This window comes from Geotrypetes seraphini, chromosome 19 (assembly GCF_902459505.1).
Source record: "Geotrypetes seraphini chromosome 19, aGeoSer1.1, whole genome shotgun sequence".
Taxonomy (NCBI): domain Eukaryota; kingdom Metazoa; phylum Chordata; class Amphibia; order Gymnophiona; family Dermophiidae; genus Geotrypetes; species Geotrypetes seraphini.
This window is the reverse complement of record NC_047102.1, coordinates 39,425,747-39,441,010: the sequence shown is the minus strand read 5'-3', so window position 1 is coordinate 39,441,010 and position 15,264 is coordinate 39,425,747. Positions and strand designations below refer to the sequence as shown.

General features: G+C 40.2%; 1 protein-coding gene across 2 annotated transcripts in view; it reads right to left on the bottom strand.

Moving 5' to 3' along the window:
• The window catches only part of PTDSS2 (phosphatidylserine synthase 2), a 170,583-nt gene that overhangs the window by 132,879 nt on the left and 22,440 nt on the right, over positions 1-15,264 (bottom strand). For both annotated transcript variants that reach the window (XM_033928021.1, XM_033928020.1), the window contains exon 3: positions 3,149-3,231. In XM_033928021.1, coding sequence (XP_033783912.1) covers positions 3,149-3,231 — 83 coding nt within the window. The remainder of the gene's footprint in view (positions 1-3,148; positions 3,232-15,264) is intronic.

Genomic DNA, 15,264 nt, shown 5'->3' with positions numbered 1-15,264 from the left:
TGGTTTTGTTCAAATGATTAAAACTTTGTATAGCTCCCCTATGGCAAGATTATACATTAATAATAATTTATCTGAATGTTTTGAACTACATAGAGGAGTTAGACAGGGATGTCCATTATCTCCTTTGCTGTTTGATATTGTTTTAGAACCCTTATTGATAGCTATTAACCAGACAAAGGAGATACAGGGTATTCCCCTGAAAGAATGGGAATACAAATTATCTGCTTATGCGGATGATATTTTATTATATTTGCGCAATCCAGGTTCAACTATACCGTGTTTGTTAGAATTGATTGAAAGGTTTGGAATGTTTTCAGGATATAAAATCGATTGGGATAAATCTGAAATTCTTTCGCTTAATGTACACTGTATAAAAACTATGTTTGATTCATTTCCTTATGTTTGGAAGGAGGATGGATTAAAATATTTAGGAATTTGGATTAAAAATTCAATAGAGGATACAGTAAAAGAAAATGAAAAACTTTTATTAAAAAAGGTTTCGGAATTATGTGAACAATGGAACCCGTTACATATATCTTGGTGGGGGAGAGTTCAAACTGTAAAAATGATGGTATTGCCTGTGGTTTGCTATCAAATGTGTATGATTCCGGTATTTTTTCAAAACTCTTTTTATAAAAAATTGAATTCAATAATTATTAAGTTTGTTTGGCTTGGCAAAACACCTAGAATTGCTTTGGTATCTTTACAGAAATCAATTAAGGAGGGTGGGGTAAATTTCCCAAATTTCTATAGGTATCATCAGGCCTATATTTTACGTCAAGGTATGTATTGGGTCCTCCCAGATCTCACTGAATACACTCCAGATTGGTTATATTTGGAATGGCGACTCCTGTCTCCTTTACATCTTTGTCACATTCTCAGTATCAAAATGCCCAGATTGTATAAAGAAAATAAAATTTTATTAGATACATGGAAAACTCTGAGGTATGTAAGTAATTTAACTGAAATTCCTATTAATAAATCAACAAATCAATCTATATGGCTAAACTCCAGGATTCAAATTGGCGGTTCTAAGATTGTCTGGAGGCATTGGTTAAATGCAGGAATACGAACTTTAAATGATGTTATTTCAAATGGAAATACACAATTGCAAAATAAATTTGGACTGAATAAATCACAATTTTATAAATGGTTGCAATTGAAGCAGGCCATTCAGGCAGGGTTCCCTGAATGGAAAAATCGTAATTCTCATTATAGCATGGAATTTTTATGCTTCCAGGCAGATTTTCTAGGTCACCAGGCCGCGCAGTGGTATAAAGTTATTAGTGAATTGGTTAATAAAAAACCTAAAAATGGTCTTAGGGATATTTGGAGCATTGAGATTAAGCATCAAATTTCAGCATCTCAATGGCCACAAATTTGGTCTTGGAGAATAAGATGTACATTGTCAGCATCTATGAGACAAACTTGGTTTTTTCTTTTGAATAGAGCATTTTGGACCCCTGTTAGATTACAAAAATTGAATAGTTCATTGTCTAATAGATGCTGGCATTGTAAGCTTGATGTAGGGACTTTGGATCATCTTTTATTTTTTTGTCCCTATATATTAGCCTTTTGGAATTCGATCTGGGATCAAATAAATTCTTTATTAGAAAATCCTGTAGCATTAACTTATGACACTGTGATATTTGGCATGTCTATGAGGAAAAAGAGTCAGATATCGGCAAGTAACAACAAACTTTTATTGATTATGACAGGAGTTGCCATGCAACATATTATTAACAATTGGAAAGATCACAGCAGACTTAACTTTAATTTCTGGTGGAATTCACTTTGTCATCTATACAAAATGGAACGTTCAATAGCAATACAAAATGGAAATTAATAAAATATGGGAGCCATTGACATTGTTTTGTAATGAATAAACACCATTTTCTTAACATAACTTATGAATGGAGGGGAAAGGGGGGGATTGTATAAATGAAGAAATAGGTAAAAAGAAAATATGAAAAAGATTGATTCAATTAAGAAGAATAGTATGGAAAGGGAGGGGGTACAGGGTTTAGGAATATATACAATTGTTATTATCTTGATAGATTTATCAAGTGATATTTGTAAATCTATGTATTATTTTTATTGTACACTTGATGAAAGATTAAAAATGAATAAAGAAGAAAAAAAAAAAAAAAGAGAGATTAAACTATATAAAGGCTCACAGAGAGCTAAGATCCGATGCAAAACTTATCCTTACTGCTGAAGTAACCACTAATAAAAACAAACTTTAATATATATATATTTTTTTATAAAGCTCCAAATTCAATTCAGAAGGATATTTTCTCCAACACACTCTGATCTACGTAGGAACCTCCGAGATGAGCAAGGAGCCATAAGAAAATCTAGATTTTGCATTAAGATAATATCAGGACAAGAGATTCTAGCTTGCCCAGTAGAATTGCAGATCAGGCATCAGCCTCGTCATTCACAGACAAGAAATTCTGGGGATCAAAACTTGCTATAGATCCAGATATGCATTGCTGGGGGAGAGAAAAAGAAGTTTGAAGGTTCTTTCTTATCTAAGGGTGCCTGAGGCAGGGGATTGAAGAACCTGAGCACCTCCCAAGTTAAAATGGAAGCCGTTTTACTTCAAAATTAACTGCACTTTCTTTTTCTATATAATTGCAGAAGTAAAATTTAAAACCAGAAATTTTAAAAAAGGTGTTAATAAGAACCCAGTGTAGTCTTTTAAAGAACTCATTACTAGTCCAGCTTGCCTATAACTTGCCATCAGAAAGCAAAGAGGAGGAGCAATCTAACAGATAGTACAGCTTGTATGGCTGTCAGCTAGGACATATCTTTAGAAGTCATCAACTGGCAGCCTCCTTATTGCTGGCATCCATTACTACTAAGGACTTATTTTACGAAGCAGATTAGTGAGGGCCGCTGCGGTAACTGCCCCGAAGCCCATAGGGATTTAAAGGGCTTTAGGGCTTTTGCCACATGGCAGCTGCTAGAGCGGCTTTGTTAAAGGGGGGGGGGGAGGGCGGGCAGAGTGGTAAAATTAATGGAAGTCCACAGACTTTCTACAAATTATTTCATTCAGTCTATGAATTCAAATGTGGTAAATAAAATATGACAGATCAGCGTTTAACAGGAAGTTTGTTCAAAATTAAGTACTTTGTTCAGTTACCTGGATGAGGTCTTGAAAATGGTCCATCTTTAGCTTGTGTGACTCCAAAACACAAGAAAACCAAAATACTGGCAATAATGCCTCTGAAAATGAAACACACACTTCTTCAGTATGGGAAATTACTAGAATAAATTGTCCTTATTACAGCTTTTTTCTCATGTCAAATTTCTTCTTGCAACATATGTAAATAAACCTTGAGCTACCACAATCTATTTCCTAGTTTCCATAGTAGGATCCAGCCAACACAGTGTGGGTAAGGGAAGAGATGGATCTAGAACAGAAAAACAAGCAAGCTCTAAGCAGTGGAAAAGAAAGGGACAGAGGGAAAAAGGGTTTGGGATTTAGCTCAGGCCATTTAGTTGTAAGCTCAGAGAGAATTGCATTCAGATAGATAAGCCTGCGAAGGGAAATACCTACAGTAATTGAGGAAACCAGGTTTCCCTCATTCTCAGCCCCTGTCCAAACCCCACCTCAAACCCAAGAGGAAATGGCAGAAAGCTTAAGGCAGAACATGCAAATTTCTCTCATGAATAGTCATATGGATATGGCCAGGAACTCCCAAGACAGGTTTGGGAATCTCTACTTTACAGATCTCTGAAGCTTCTTCCTGAGCATAAGAACATAAGAATAGCCTTATGGGTCAGAGTAAAGGTCCATCAAGCCCAGTAGCCCATTCTCACTGTGGCCAACCAGGTCACTAGTACTTGGCCAAAACCCAAAGAGTAGCAACATTCCATGCTACCGATTCCCCATGTCTTTCTCAATAACAGACTATGGACTTTTCCTCCAGGAAATTGACTAAACCTCTCTTAAAACCAGCCATGCTATCTGCTTTCACCACAACCTCTGGCAACGTGTTCCACAGCTTAACTCTTCTCTGAGTGAAAAAATATTTCCTTCTATTAGTTTTAAAAGTATTTCCCTGTAACTTCATCAAGTGTCTCCTAGTCTTTGTAATTTTTATAATAATAATAATAATAATAAATACATTTTTATATACCACCTAACAAGCAATTCATAGCTGTTTACACAAAAGGTACTCAGAATACAATATAATAATAACATCATACAATAAAATTCTAAGTAACTAATACAAGCATTAAAACTAATAAATAAGGAAAACACATTATAAACTAAAATAAGTATAAGTAAAAAGATTAAAAGTACATTATGAAGTACATAAAGAAGTCGTTCCCTCCTGCTATCTCTTACAACTCTCTTCCTCTGAAAGACTCCGACCCTATCCCTGCTGACAGATCATGGACTACTTTCGAACCTGTATCCGAGCCCCAGATCTCTAAACTCTGCCTCAAACTTAAATCCTGCAAGTGCATCCTAGATCCTTTCCCATCTTACCTCTACGAAAACATCCCAGCGCAGGCCATCTCTTCCCTTACAAACCTTACAAACAAAGCTTTACTATCGGGCCTGTTCTCCTCAGAAATGGGTCACATTGCCTTATCCCCTCTTCTGAAAAAAGCCAATCTTGACCCTTCCTTACCATCGAACTACCGCCCATAGCTAACATCCCTCTTTTAACAAAACTTCTGGAGACCATAGTCGCTACCCAGTTCTCCTCTTACCTAGAGAGATTCTCCATCCTCCAACACTACCAATTCGGATTTAGGCCCAACTTCAGCACCGAGTCCCTCCTAGTTTCCTTAATCTCAAAGGTGCAACAACTACACGCCCGAAACAAATTTGCTGTTCTCCTACAGTTCAATCTCTCCGCAGCTTTCGACGTCGTGCACCACGACATACTAATCTACCAACTTTCTGACATAGGAATAGACTCCTTTGTCCTAAAGTGGTTCTCAAACTTCCTCCGTGCACGTTCCTACATTGTCAATGCAAACGGCTCCAAATCCGCTTCGTGGACACCATCCTGCGGGGTCCCACAGGGTTCTCCCCTATCCCCTATTCTCTTCAACATGTATATGACCTCCCTGAAGCTTCTCAAACTATCCCCCCTTGAAACAATATACACATATGCAGACGATATCCTTATCCTCCTCGAAACAGACCAGAACCTTACAAACCTCCAAGAGAACATCACCTCATGCATAATGAGACTTCATGCCTGGTCCCTCTCTGTTCAGATGAAATTAAATGAATCAAAAACAAAACTACTCTGGCTCGGCCCAAAGTTAGTACACCTGCCCACCCTCTTCACTCTACCCACAGGTCCTGCTCTTCACCTTGAGTTCTCAAGCAAGGTCCTCGGCATCATTATCGATTCCTCCCTCTCCCTCAACGATCACCTGAATTCCTTGGCAAAATCATGTTTTTTCAGCCTTCACATGCTGAGGAAAGTTAGATCCTATTTCCACCAAAAACACTTTACCGTCCTGGTACAATCCATCATCTTATCCAAACTCGATTACTGCAATGCCATTTACCTATGCCTAACAAAAAAAAGTCTCCACAGACTCCAGCTCATCCAGAATACTGCGGCCAAACTGATTTTTGCTAAACGCAAATTTGATCACGTCTCCCCCTTACTTACCAATCTTCACTGGCTCCCTGTACTTTCCAGAATTCACTTCAAATGCTCCTGTCTGGCTTTCAAGATAATTCATGGCATCCTTCCGCCACTAATCCCTCTATCCTTCCTCGCCCTAACGCCTGCTACCACCAGATCAGCCCACAGACAGAAGCTGTCCTTCCCCTCTCTACATGGCATCCTCCGCGCAGGCAGACTGGGAAGATCCCTCTTCTCCAAAATCACGGGCCTTTGGAACGATCTCGCTATCCCGCTGCGGAACCTGGGCTCCCTCCAACTGTTCCGAAAACAACTGAAAACCTGGCTTTTCTCTAATATATAACATCTCCTGCTTGCTTCCCCTCTTTTCATACGCTCTTATAAATTCTCTCTCCCCTCTCTTCTTGTATTTTTAAGCTTTGTAAACCGTGTCGAGCTCCGCTTCCGTGGAGATGATGCGGTATATAAACTTAAGGCTTAGTTTAGTTTAGTTTACTATAACTACATGATAATATGAAAATCAATAATGTATATTATATTGTTTAAATAAGTGGGTTTTAAGATCTTTTCGAAATTGATAGTAAGTAAGAAATGGAGAAACAAGAAGATTCAAACATGAATTAATTAATACTGCTTGGAATGCTAAGGTCCTATCTAAAAAATTTTTATAACGACTTGCATTTGCTGAAGGAAAATAATACTGAAGGAAAATAAAACCAACTAGATCTACGAATATTTTTCTTATAAACAAAAAAACTAAAATGAGAAACAAGGTAAGCCGGTGCTAAGCCAAATAAAACTTTAAAACAAATGCATCCAAATTTAAATAGCACTCTAGCCTCAAATGGTAGCCAGTGAAGCTTTTGATAATATACACTGATATGATCGTGGTTTTTCAGATTAAAAATCAAATGAATAGCTGTATTTTGTATGATTTTTAAATCGGCTAGTAGTTATTTTATACGATCCCAGATAAGAACATAAGAACATAAGAAATGCCTGCACCGGATCAGACCTGAGGTCCATCCAGTCCGGTGATCCGCACATGCGGATGCTCAGCCAGGCGTACCCTGGTGCATACATTAGTCACTCGTATCCCTCAATGTGTCCTGCAAGAAGATGTGCGTCCAATTTTCCCTTAAATCCTAGAATGGTAGTTTCCTCCACCATCTCTTTCGGGAGAGAGTTCCAGGCGTTCACCACATTACAATAATCCAATATTGAAAGGATTGAACATTGAACCAGAATTTAAAATGATATAACATCAAAATATTTCCTATTAGTACGCAGTTTCCAGAGGACAATAAAACATCTCTTAACCAGAGAATCTGTATGGGCCTTAAAAGATAAGGACAGATCTAAAATAACCCCTAAAATTTTCAGCGTAGGAGATATCAAAAGTTGTTTCAGTAAATTTTTCATTAGGACTAGCTAGAAAGAATTTTGATTTGCCCGGATTTAATTTCAATTTAAATGTAGATGTCCAAGTTTCCACTTGTGTATGAATAAAAGCTATACAATTTAACATTTCTGAAGTGAGTTTGGTTAAAGGGATGAGTATTGAAATGTCATCTGCGTAAACATAAAATTTTACCTGTTAACTATGTAATAAATAACAAAGATGCTAGTAAATATTAAATAAAGTTGGAGAAAATGGTGAACCCTGATGGACTCCACTTACATTGAAAAATCAATCCACTTGTACCCATTCTACTCCACTCAGGATTTTATAGACTTCAATCATATCACCCTTTAGCTGTCTTTTCCAAGCTGAAGAGCCTTGGAGGGGCATAATCGAAAGAAACATCTAAGTCCATTTTGGGCCTAAGTTGCTAGTCGCCCAAAGTCAGCTGTGTCCAAAGTCCATGCTCAAAAACTACGTCCAAAATACTTTGTTTTTTCGAGAGTCATCTAACTGTACGTCCAGCTGATTGATCATCCAGATCTCCAAGTCATCTATCTTTATACCTTTCTCATCCAAAAATTTGTCCAAGTCAAAAAAGCCTAGAAAAGGATCTTTTGGATGTAGGAGGAGCCAGCAAAGTAATGGACTGGACACCTAGATATGGAAACAGAGTAGTGGGGGCACCTTAAAGGGCACTGCTGTGAACTTCACAAAAAGGGTGCCACATAAAAATCTCATGTTGAGTCCCCCAAAACCTACTAGACCAGTGGTCTCAAATAGAGAATGACACGGTGGCGGTTACCCACAGCTAGCCGCGTTTAGCCGCGGGTAACCCGCCAAAATGGGGAATGAAAAATAGCAGTCGCTGCAGGGCGGGGACATGGCCATTCACCACTCCTTTGAGCGGTGAATAGTCTTGTCTCCGCAGTGAGGCATCAAGGATCACGCGATCCCCGCAGCCCCCACCTACTCGATCGATTGTTTAACCAGCTTCCTCTCTCCACCTCACCTTAGTTTGCTGGCTTTCTTTTTCGGCGACCCGCACGCTTTCAAAGAGCCGCGCATGCGCGGCTGCTCAGTATTCAATCTTCTGCTCTGATGCAACCGGAAACAGGAAGTTGCAGCAGAGCAGGAAGATTGAACTTTGAGCAGCCGCGCATGCGCAGCTCTTTGAAAGCGTGCGGGTCGCCAAAAAAGAAAGCCTGCAAACTAAGGTGAGGTGGAGAGAGGAAGTTGGCTAAATGATCGAGCGAGCGGTCGGGCGGGTGGGGGCTGCAGGGATTGCTGTAATGGAAACCATACTGAGCATGCCTGGGCCATGATGCGATCTAAGTACAAGAAGTCAAAAATGCATGCCCACACGTTTTTTTTACCTCCACATCACACTATTTGCATACTCCTTGAAACAACTTCTTCCACTAACCCATAACTCAACTTCAAAAAGAAAATTGAAGTGGTTCACTACATAAAATATATTAAAATAACAAAAATATATTAGAAAATATATTTTAAAAAGTACCAAAACATCTTAAAACACTTCTTCACATGCTTTTTTTTTTTTCTCACTAAGGACACAGGGATAAGTTAACACCCGTTTATCAAACTTTTACCCAAATGAAAGACTAGGGGCAACTGCAGTGGAATTTTACTTATTGTCAGCATTTCCCTCCCCTGACATAATAAGCAGGTGAGGGAAGGGCTACATAAGAGCCAGGACCGAAACAGTTGACACAGGAACCAGCAACATTCCTTAGTGGCATAGGAGGATATGTGAAAGAGGCACTGGGGGCACTAAAGACATGGGAAGGAAAGAGGGCCAGGGAATAGAAAAGGACAATTCTTGGGCCTGAGTGCAGAAAGAAAGGATACACAGACAGAAGGAAACGCAACCAGAGACTCATGAAATCAATCACCAGACAGCAAAGGTAGGAAAAATGATTTTATTTTCGATTTGGTGATCAAAACATGTCAGTTTTGAGAATTTATATCTGCTGTCTATATTTTGCACTATATTTGTCTATTTTTCTATAGTTACTGAGGTGACCGAGCTCGCGGAGATAAGGCGGAAACGGGATTTTTAAATTTTAGTCCTAGTAGTTTGCAGGTCCACAAAATAATTCTTTTATTTCTGCCGGTCCACAGGTGTAAAAAGGTTGAAAAACACTGATGTAGAGTATGCCGGCTTTCTTTTTCGCCCAGCCGCAAGCGTTCAAAAAGCCGCGCACGCGCAGCTGCTCAAGTTGATCAATCTCCTCCTCTCCTGTAACTTCCTGTTTCCGGTTGCGGCAGAGAATATTGAACAAATGAGCAGCCGTGCGTGCACGGCTTTTTGAATGCGTGCAGCTGGGCGAAAAAGAAAGCCGGCATACTCTACATCTAAGGTGAGGTGGAGGGAGGGAGATGGCGGAACGCTGCAATCGGTCGGGTGTCTGCTATTTTTGTATCACTGCCTGCCTGCGCTCACGTTCCAGATCCTCCTATTGCTCATTGTACTAACATAAGAACATAAGAAACGCCGTCACCGGATCAGACCCTTGGTCCATCCAGTCCGGCGAACCGCATATGCTGAGGCCAAGCTAGGTGCTCCTTGTTGGAGACTCTGATTATGTGCTCCGGTGGGCATTTTTAGTGTGCACAATTGACCTGATTCGAGCTGTAGGTGAACATGGAGGACACGTCATTGCAAGGGAGGACAAGTCAATTGATTTATTTTATGTTCCGTTTTTACTACAGGGCAGAGGCACTAAAACAGATTCTCAGTGCAGTAGTAGTAGTGGCAGGACTCTCTTCTGTCTTCATGGTGTTTCGCCGTACTGAGACTTATATGGATGCTGCGGGGACGGTGACGGGGCGGTGAAGGGGATGGCAGTGACGGGGACAGATTTTTTCCCCGTGTTATTCTCTAGTCTCAAACTCAAACCCTTTGCAGGGCCACATTTTGGATTTGTAGGTACTTGCAGGGCCACAGAAAAAAAATAGCTAATGTCTTATTAAAGAAATGACAATTTTGCATGAGATAAAACACTTTATAGTTTATATATCTTTCCTTTAACTGTTAAAGGAAAGATGTATAAACTATAAAGAGTTTTGCCTCATGCAAAATTGTCATTTCTTTAATAAGACATTAACTATTTTTATCTGCGGCCCTCACAGTTAAAGTTTAACATCTTTCCTTTCTCAGAACTGATATATTTCAATCACTATATTGAAAATAAAATCATTTTCCCTACTATTGTTGTTTGGTGACTTTATTTTTCTGCGCTTTTAACTGTTTCCAGGGCTGCCTTATCCATTGACTGCTTTTCTCTCCATCTTCATTTTCTGCCTTGCATTCATCTTGAAAATAGAACAAAACACAGAAGACCCACCCCCCCTTCTCATCAATACTGGGCAAGTTTCTCAAATAATATCATCATATAACTTTTAAAGGCTTTTAAATATTTAAATGTGCTCATAAGCTCTTCAGTAGGCGCCACAACGTCGCTGGAAAGGTGCTGAATTTTAATCATAACACATTGCATGGAGCAAGGAATTTTGCTGTTTAACAGTAGACCATTTATCTGAAAAGGTCAGTTCACGGCTCCAACACAGTCTGTGTTTCGCTAAGCTACATCAGGAAGCTGGAAGGATAAGCTTTTTGTATTGATTTTATTTGCAGTGTGCAGTGCCCGAGTCATTTGATCTACACACTTGATGTTGAAAAAAAGGCCACTTCAGTAGAAGCAAGATTCCTTGCTCCATGCAATGTGTTATGATTAAAAATCAAGCACCTTTCCAGCGACGTTGTACTGCTGTTGTGGTGCCTTACTGAAGAGTTTATGAGCACATTTAAATATTTAAAAGCCTTTAAAAGTTAAATGATGATATTATTTGAGAAACTTGCACAGTATTGATGAGAGGGGGGGGATCTTCTGTGTTTTGTTCTATTGTGAAAGTTTTGCCCTCTCGAGTGGGCTGTAATTCAAAATCTCCAGTCTGTTTGGATCAAACTTACATTCATCTTTGGCATTAACTTAACATGCTTGTATGTGGTGAGCGTGTTGTCGGGGCAGCGGCTGACTTAGGAGAGGAGAGGTGAAGCTGCGCACATGCTCATTCAGGATGGCGGCCGGCTTGGATCAGAAGCCGGGAGGTGCTGACTGACAGCAGAGGCATCGGCCGAAGCGAGAGGGCAGCTGCACGGGGTCCCTGAGGGAAGGAAGGCACCACTTTGGAATCGCTGCAGCACCCGCAGGCAGGTACTCACCCCTGGGCCACCACTGCAAACTTTGGTTGTGGAACGAATCTTCTGAGTTTGCATTAAGGCCTATGGGGAACTTTGCTTTGATAAACAAGCGTTTTGGATTATGCTCGTAAACCAAGGTACCACTGTATATGGAAGAAGGCAGTGCATGTAAATCTTTGTTGGTACGCAACTCTCTCTCATGCATATTTATTGAGGATCTTCTGAAACGATGACTGGTTGAGAACAACTGCCATATAAAATAGTCTCATTCCTTACAATGGATGGAGAATGCAGTGGCAAATAGCAGGTACTGAATGTGCACTGAAGTCATTCTAATGGCTGCCAGTTGGTTATTAGCTCAAGTTTAAAATTAGGCTTGCTTTTCTGAATTAGGTTGTGTAAACAAAGGTTTTTTAGCTATTCTGTATGATGTTTAAACATTCTTAATTTGTGTTTTGTTATTTATCATCTTTTCATTACTTTTATTCTTTAATTTTTTTTAGGGCTGCATTTTGATTGAAATTTGTAATCGCAATTAATCATGTGAATAAAAAGTATGTTATTCACTCCACCCCACCCCACAGTTCCTTGTGACTCTGGGCAAGTCACTTAACCCTATATTGCCCACAGTCACAAGGAACTGCAATGAGGGGGAAAAACAAACACAGACACAAATATCTTTAATTGCATGATTAACTACAATTAAAATTTTAATCAAAGCACAGCCCTATTATCAAATTCTGTTTAGCTCTAAATCTATTTTAAAGCTTGTAACCTCACCTTTTTCAGTCTTCGTTTTCTCAAGGGTCCCTCTGAACACAGCTTTGTTTTCTAAATGCCTACCATAGGGGTTTTTTTGTTTTTTTTAATGTACTGATCTTGCCTTTAGAGGCTGCCTTATGCAACTTTGAGCTTGATTTCTGCAGGCTTTATTGATTTGTTTGTTTTGTATTCAGAGATCTTGGTGTCTCCATTTCAATGTTTACAGAATTAAGAACATAAGAATTGCCGCTGCTAGGTCAGACCAGTGGTCCCGTGGTGGCCCCTAGGTCAAAGACCAGTGTGCCCTGAGACCAGCCCTACTTGTGTACATTCCGGTTCAGCAGGAACTTGTCTAACTTTGTCTTGAATCCCTGGAGGATATTTTCTACTATCACAGCCTCCGGAAGAGCATTCCAGTTTTTTACCACTCTCTGGGTGAAGAAGAACTTCCTTACATTGGTACGGAATCTATTCCCTTTAACTTTAGAGAGTGTCCTCTCGTTCTCCCTACCTTGGAGAGAGTGAACAACCTGTCTTTATCTACTAAGTCTATTCCTTTCAGTATCTTGAATGTTTCTATCATGTCCCTTCTCAGTCTCCTCTTTTCAAGGGAGAAGAGGCCCAGTTTCTCTAATCTCTCGATGTACGGCAATTGAATCATAAACAAAAAATATAGTGATAAAATGCAATGGGTAAAACTAATTTTGATATAATTATTTTTAGTATATTGATATTTGACTAGGGCCCTCACAAGAGTGGTGGGTGCTGCAATGGCCACCTTACTGGGCAGACTGTATGGACTATGCAGGTCTTTTTCTGCAGTCATTTAATATGTTAACTGTGTATTGTATTGCTGTATCTCGGAGCATATTTTGATTATTTATCTACCTTTCAGGTTTTAAATATCCCTCATTCTCTCGATTCTAGTGGTTTTAAATTTGCAGCAGGTATATTGCTCTAGCTTGAAGTACTGATGAGTGTTTAGTGAGCATACAATCTTATCTGTCTTATTGATTGGTGGTTGTGTATATATACAGTACTTAAGCCTTCATGTTTTTAAGTTTCACCTCACCTCGATCGTGATCTCACTGTTTAACTCTAAGCCTCTTACTTGTCTCTATACCTTGTGATATTTCATACCTACTTCATACTATACCAGTACAAAAGGGAATCCTCCCCCTCCCCCCACCCCCACACACATAAATCCGGAGGTCGCCTTATAGCACTTAAATATCCCAACCATTATATCTGATATTCAGCCAGGCATCACCCTCCTCAATTTATTTATATACCACTTATAGCTAAGCATTTATATTCAGGTACTCAAGTATTTTCCCTCTCTGTCCCGCCAGGCTCTGTCTAATGTACCTGAGGATTAAGCGACTTACCCAGTGCCAAAAGGAGCAGCGCTGGGTGCTGAGGCAGTAGCTGTAACCACTATGCTACACTGTCCTCCTCTGCATACCTCAAAGTGTTCTTGGTCACGACCCTGTTTGAATTCAAAGGGCTCAATTCACTAAGCAAATTGATCATGTATTGATCAGTTTGCGACCTGATTCACTTATCTCTGTGCCAATCCAATTCCGATCCACACATGCAAATGCGGGGAATGGCATTCAAAGTAGGCAGGGACGCGATTCACTAAAGAAATCTTGGGAACCGACTGGGCTGTCCCATCAACACAAGAAGCGACTGCTGGAGACCAGTCACAAACGTCCTTTCCAAATGTCCTCGGCCTGAATACCCAGCCCTGCAGCCCATCTCTGCCACTCTGCCCCTTCAAGCCGAGCCCTGCTCTCTGCCAATCTTCCCCGCAGTGCGAGTCTGTGGTTTTAAAGCGGGGCTGCACTGCGAGGAAGGGTGACAGAGAGCAGGAGAGTCAATAACTGCCTGCTTTTAAAACACTGAGAACCAAATTACAGTATGTGCTTACACAAGAGGTTTTTTCCCCCAAGGAGGACAGCTGGCTGTTGCTCTAACAAAATGAGGGCATGAAAAAGGTTACACCAACTTCAAAATGAAAACAACTTTTCACTAATCCACACCCTAAAGATGGTGGTGGGTGTAAGGTAAGGGGAAGAGGCTGCTGCTGCTGGAGATCGCCCTTCCCTGGGAGAGCAGGAGAGTCGAGGCTAGTAAAAAAAAAAACAAACAAAAAAAAAACACCCACCCAGCGAAAATGGATACCAAACACATTTGCAGTCCATCTACAGGGAAAGCAGATGGTCTACACATGCGTCAGGATCACACACTAGCGATCCGTGCAGTCTGAGGAGGGCGTTCCTCCAATCTCCCTCATTTTAATTGTTTTGTGAATTGGTTGGGCCTGCACAGATCGGCCACGGACAGAGTCAGGTTAGTGAATCTAGCCCAAAGTCCCTTATTTTACAGTGCCCCATCTTGACTTGATTGGTACATAAAAATAATAGGGATTCTTCATTATACAGTACGAGTATGTTTTTATGGTACTGCATACATCTTGTATGCACTATATATATTTATTTAAAGAACTTATCTCCTAAATGGCTTACAAGTAAATATACACAGTAGAGGTCAAATTTTACCATACATTTTCCAATACACTACAAACATCAGTCAGCTTTTTTACATTGTTCAACAAAAAAAAATTGTAATCATTCTCAAACATTTTATTGAATGTCAGAGGGACAGCTAAAAGCTAAGATGAAAAAATGAGCCTTAAGTAATTTTTGAAATAGCAGTACATTGCTACAAAAATGTATTGCTGAAGACAGACCATTTCAAAGCATCGGACCTGCAATTGAAAAACAAAACTTTCTAGTGGAGGCATACTTAATTTTGTTTCTTATTCTTGCATCTAGCAGCATCTAATTTTCTACCTCAACACTCTATTATCACTTTTAAGTTCACTTTTATTAAAATATACTTTGTCCAGGCATCTCCACGCACCCCCATTTGCCTTCCACCCTACAGCGGTGACTCAGGGGAGGCTATAGCCAATTATTTCCAGCTCTGCATGGTTCTGAACTACTGATGTTGGTCTCAGTCTCATTAGACCAGCGGTCTCAAACTTGCAGCCCCACAGGTCCTATGTTGCAGCCCAGTCTGTACGCGATCTCGCACACTGGGCAGGAAGAGAGGCTCCGGCGCTGGCGTCAGATGACTTGAAACTTCCTGCTGCTGTCGCATATGCCAAGACTCCTGCCTTTGCATATCTGCCGGGACTCATTACCTCCTTTCTCTAGCCTGCCGCTGTTGGTCCG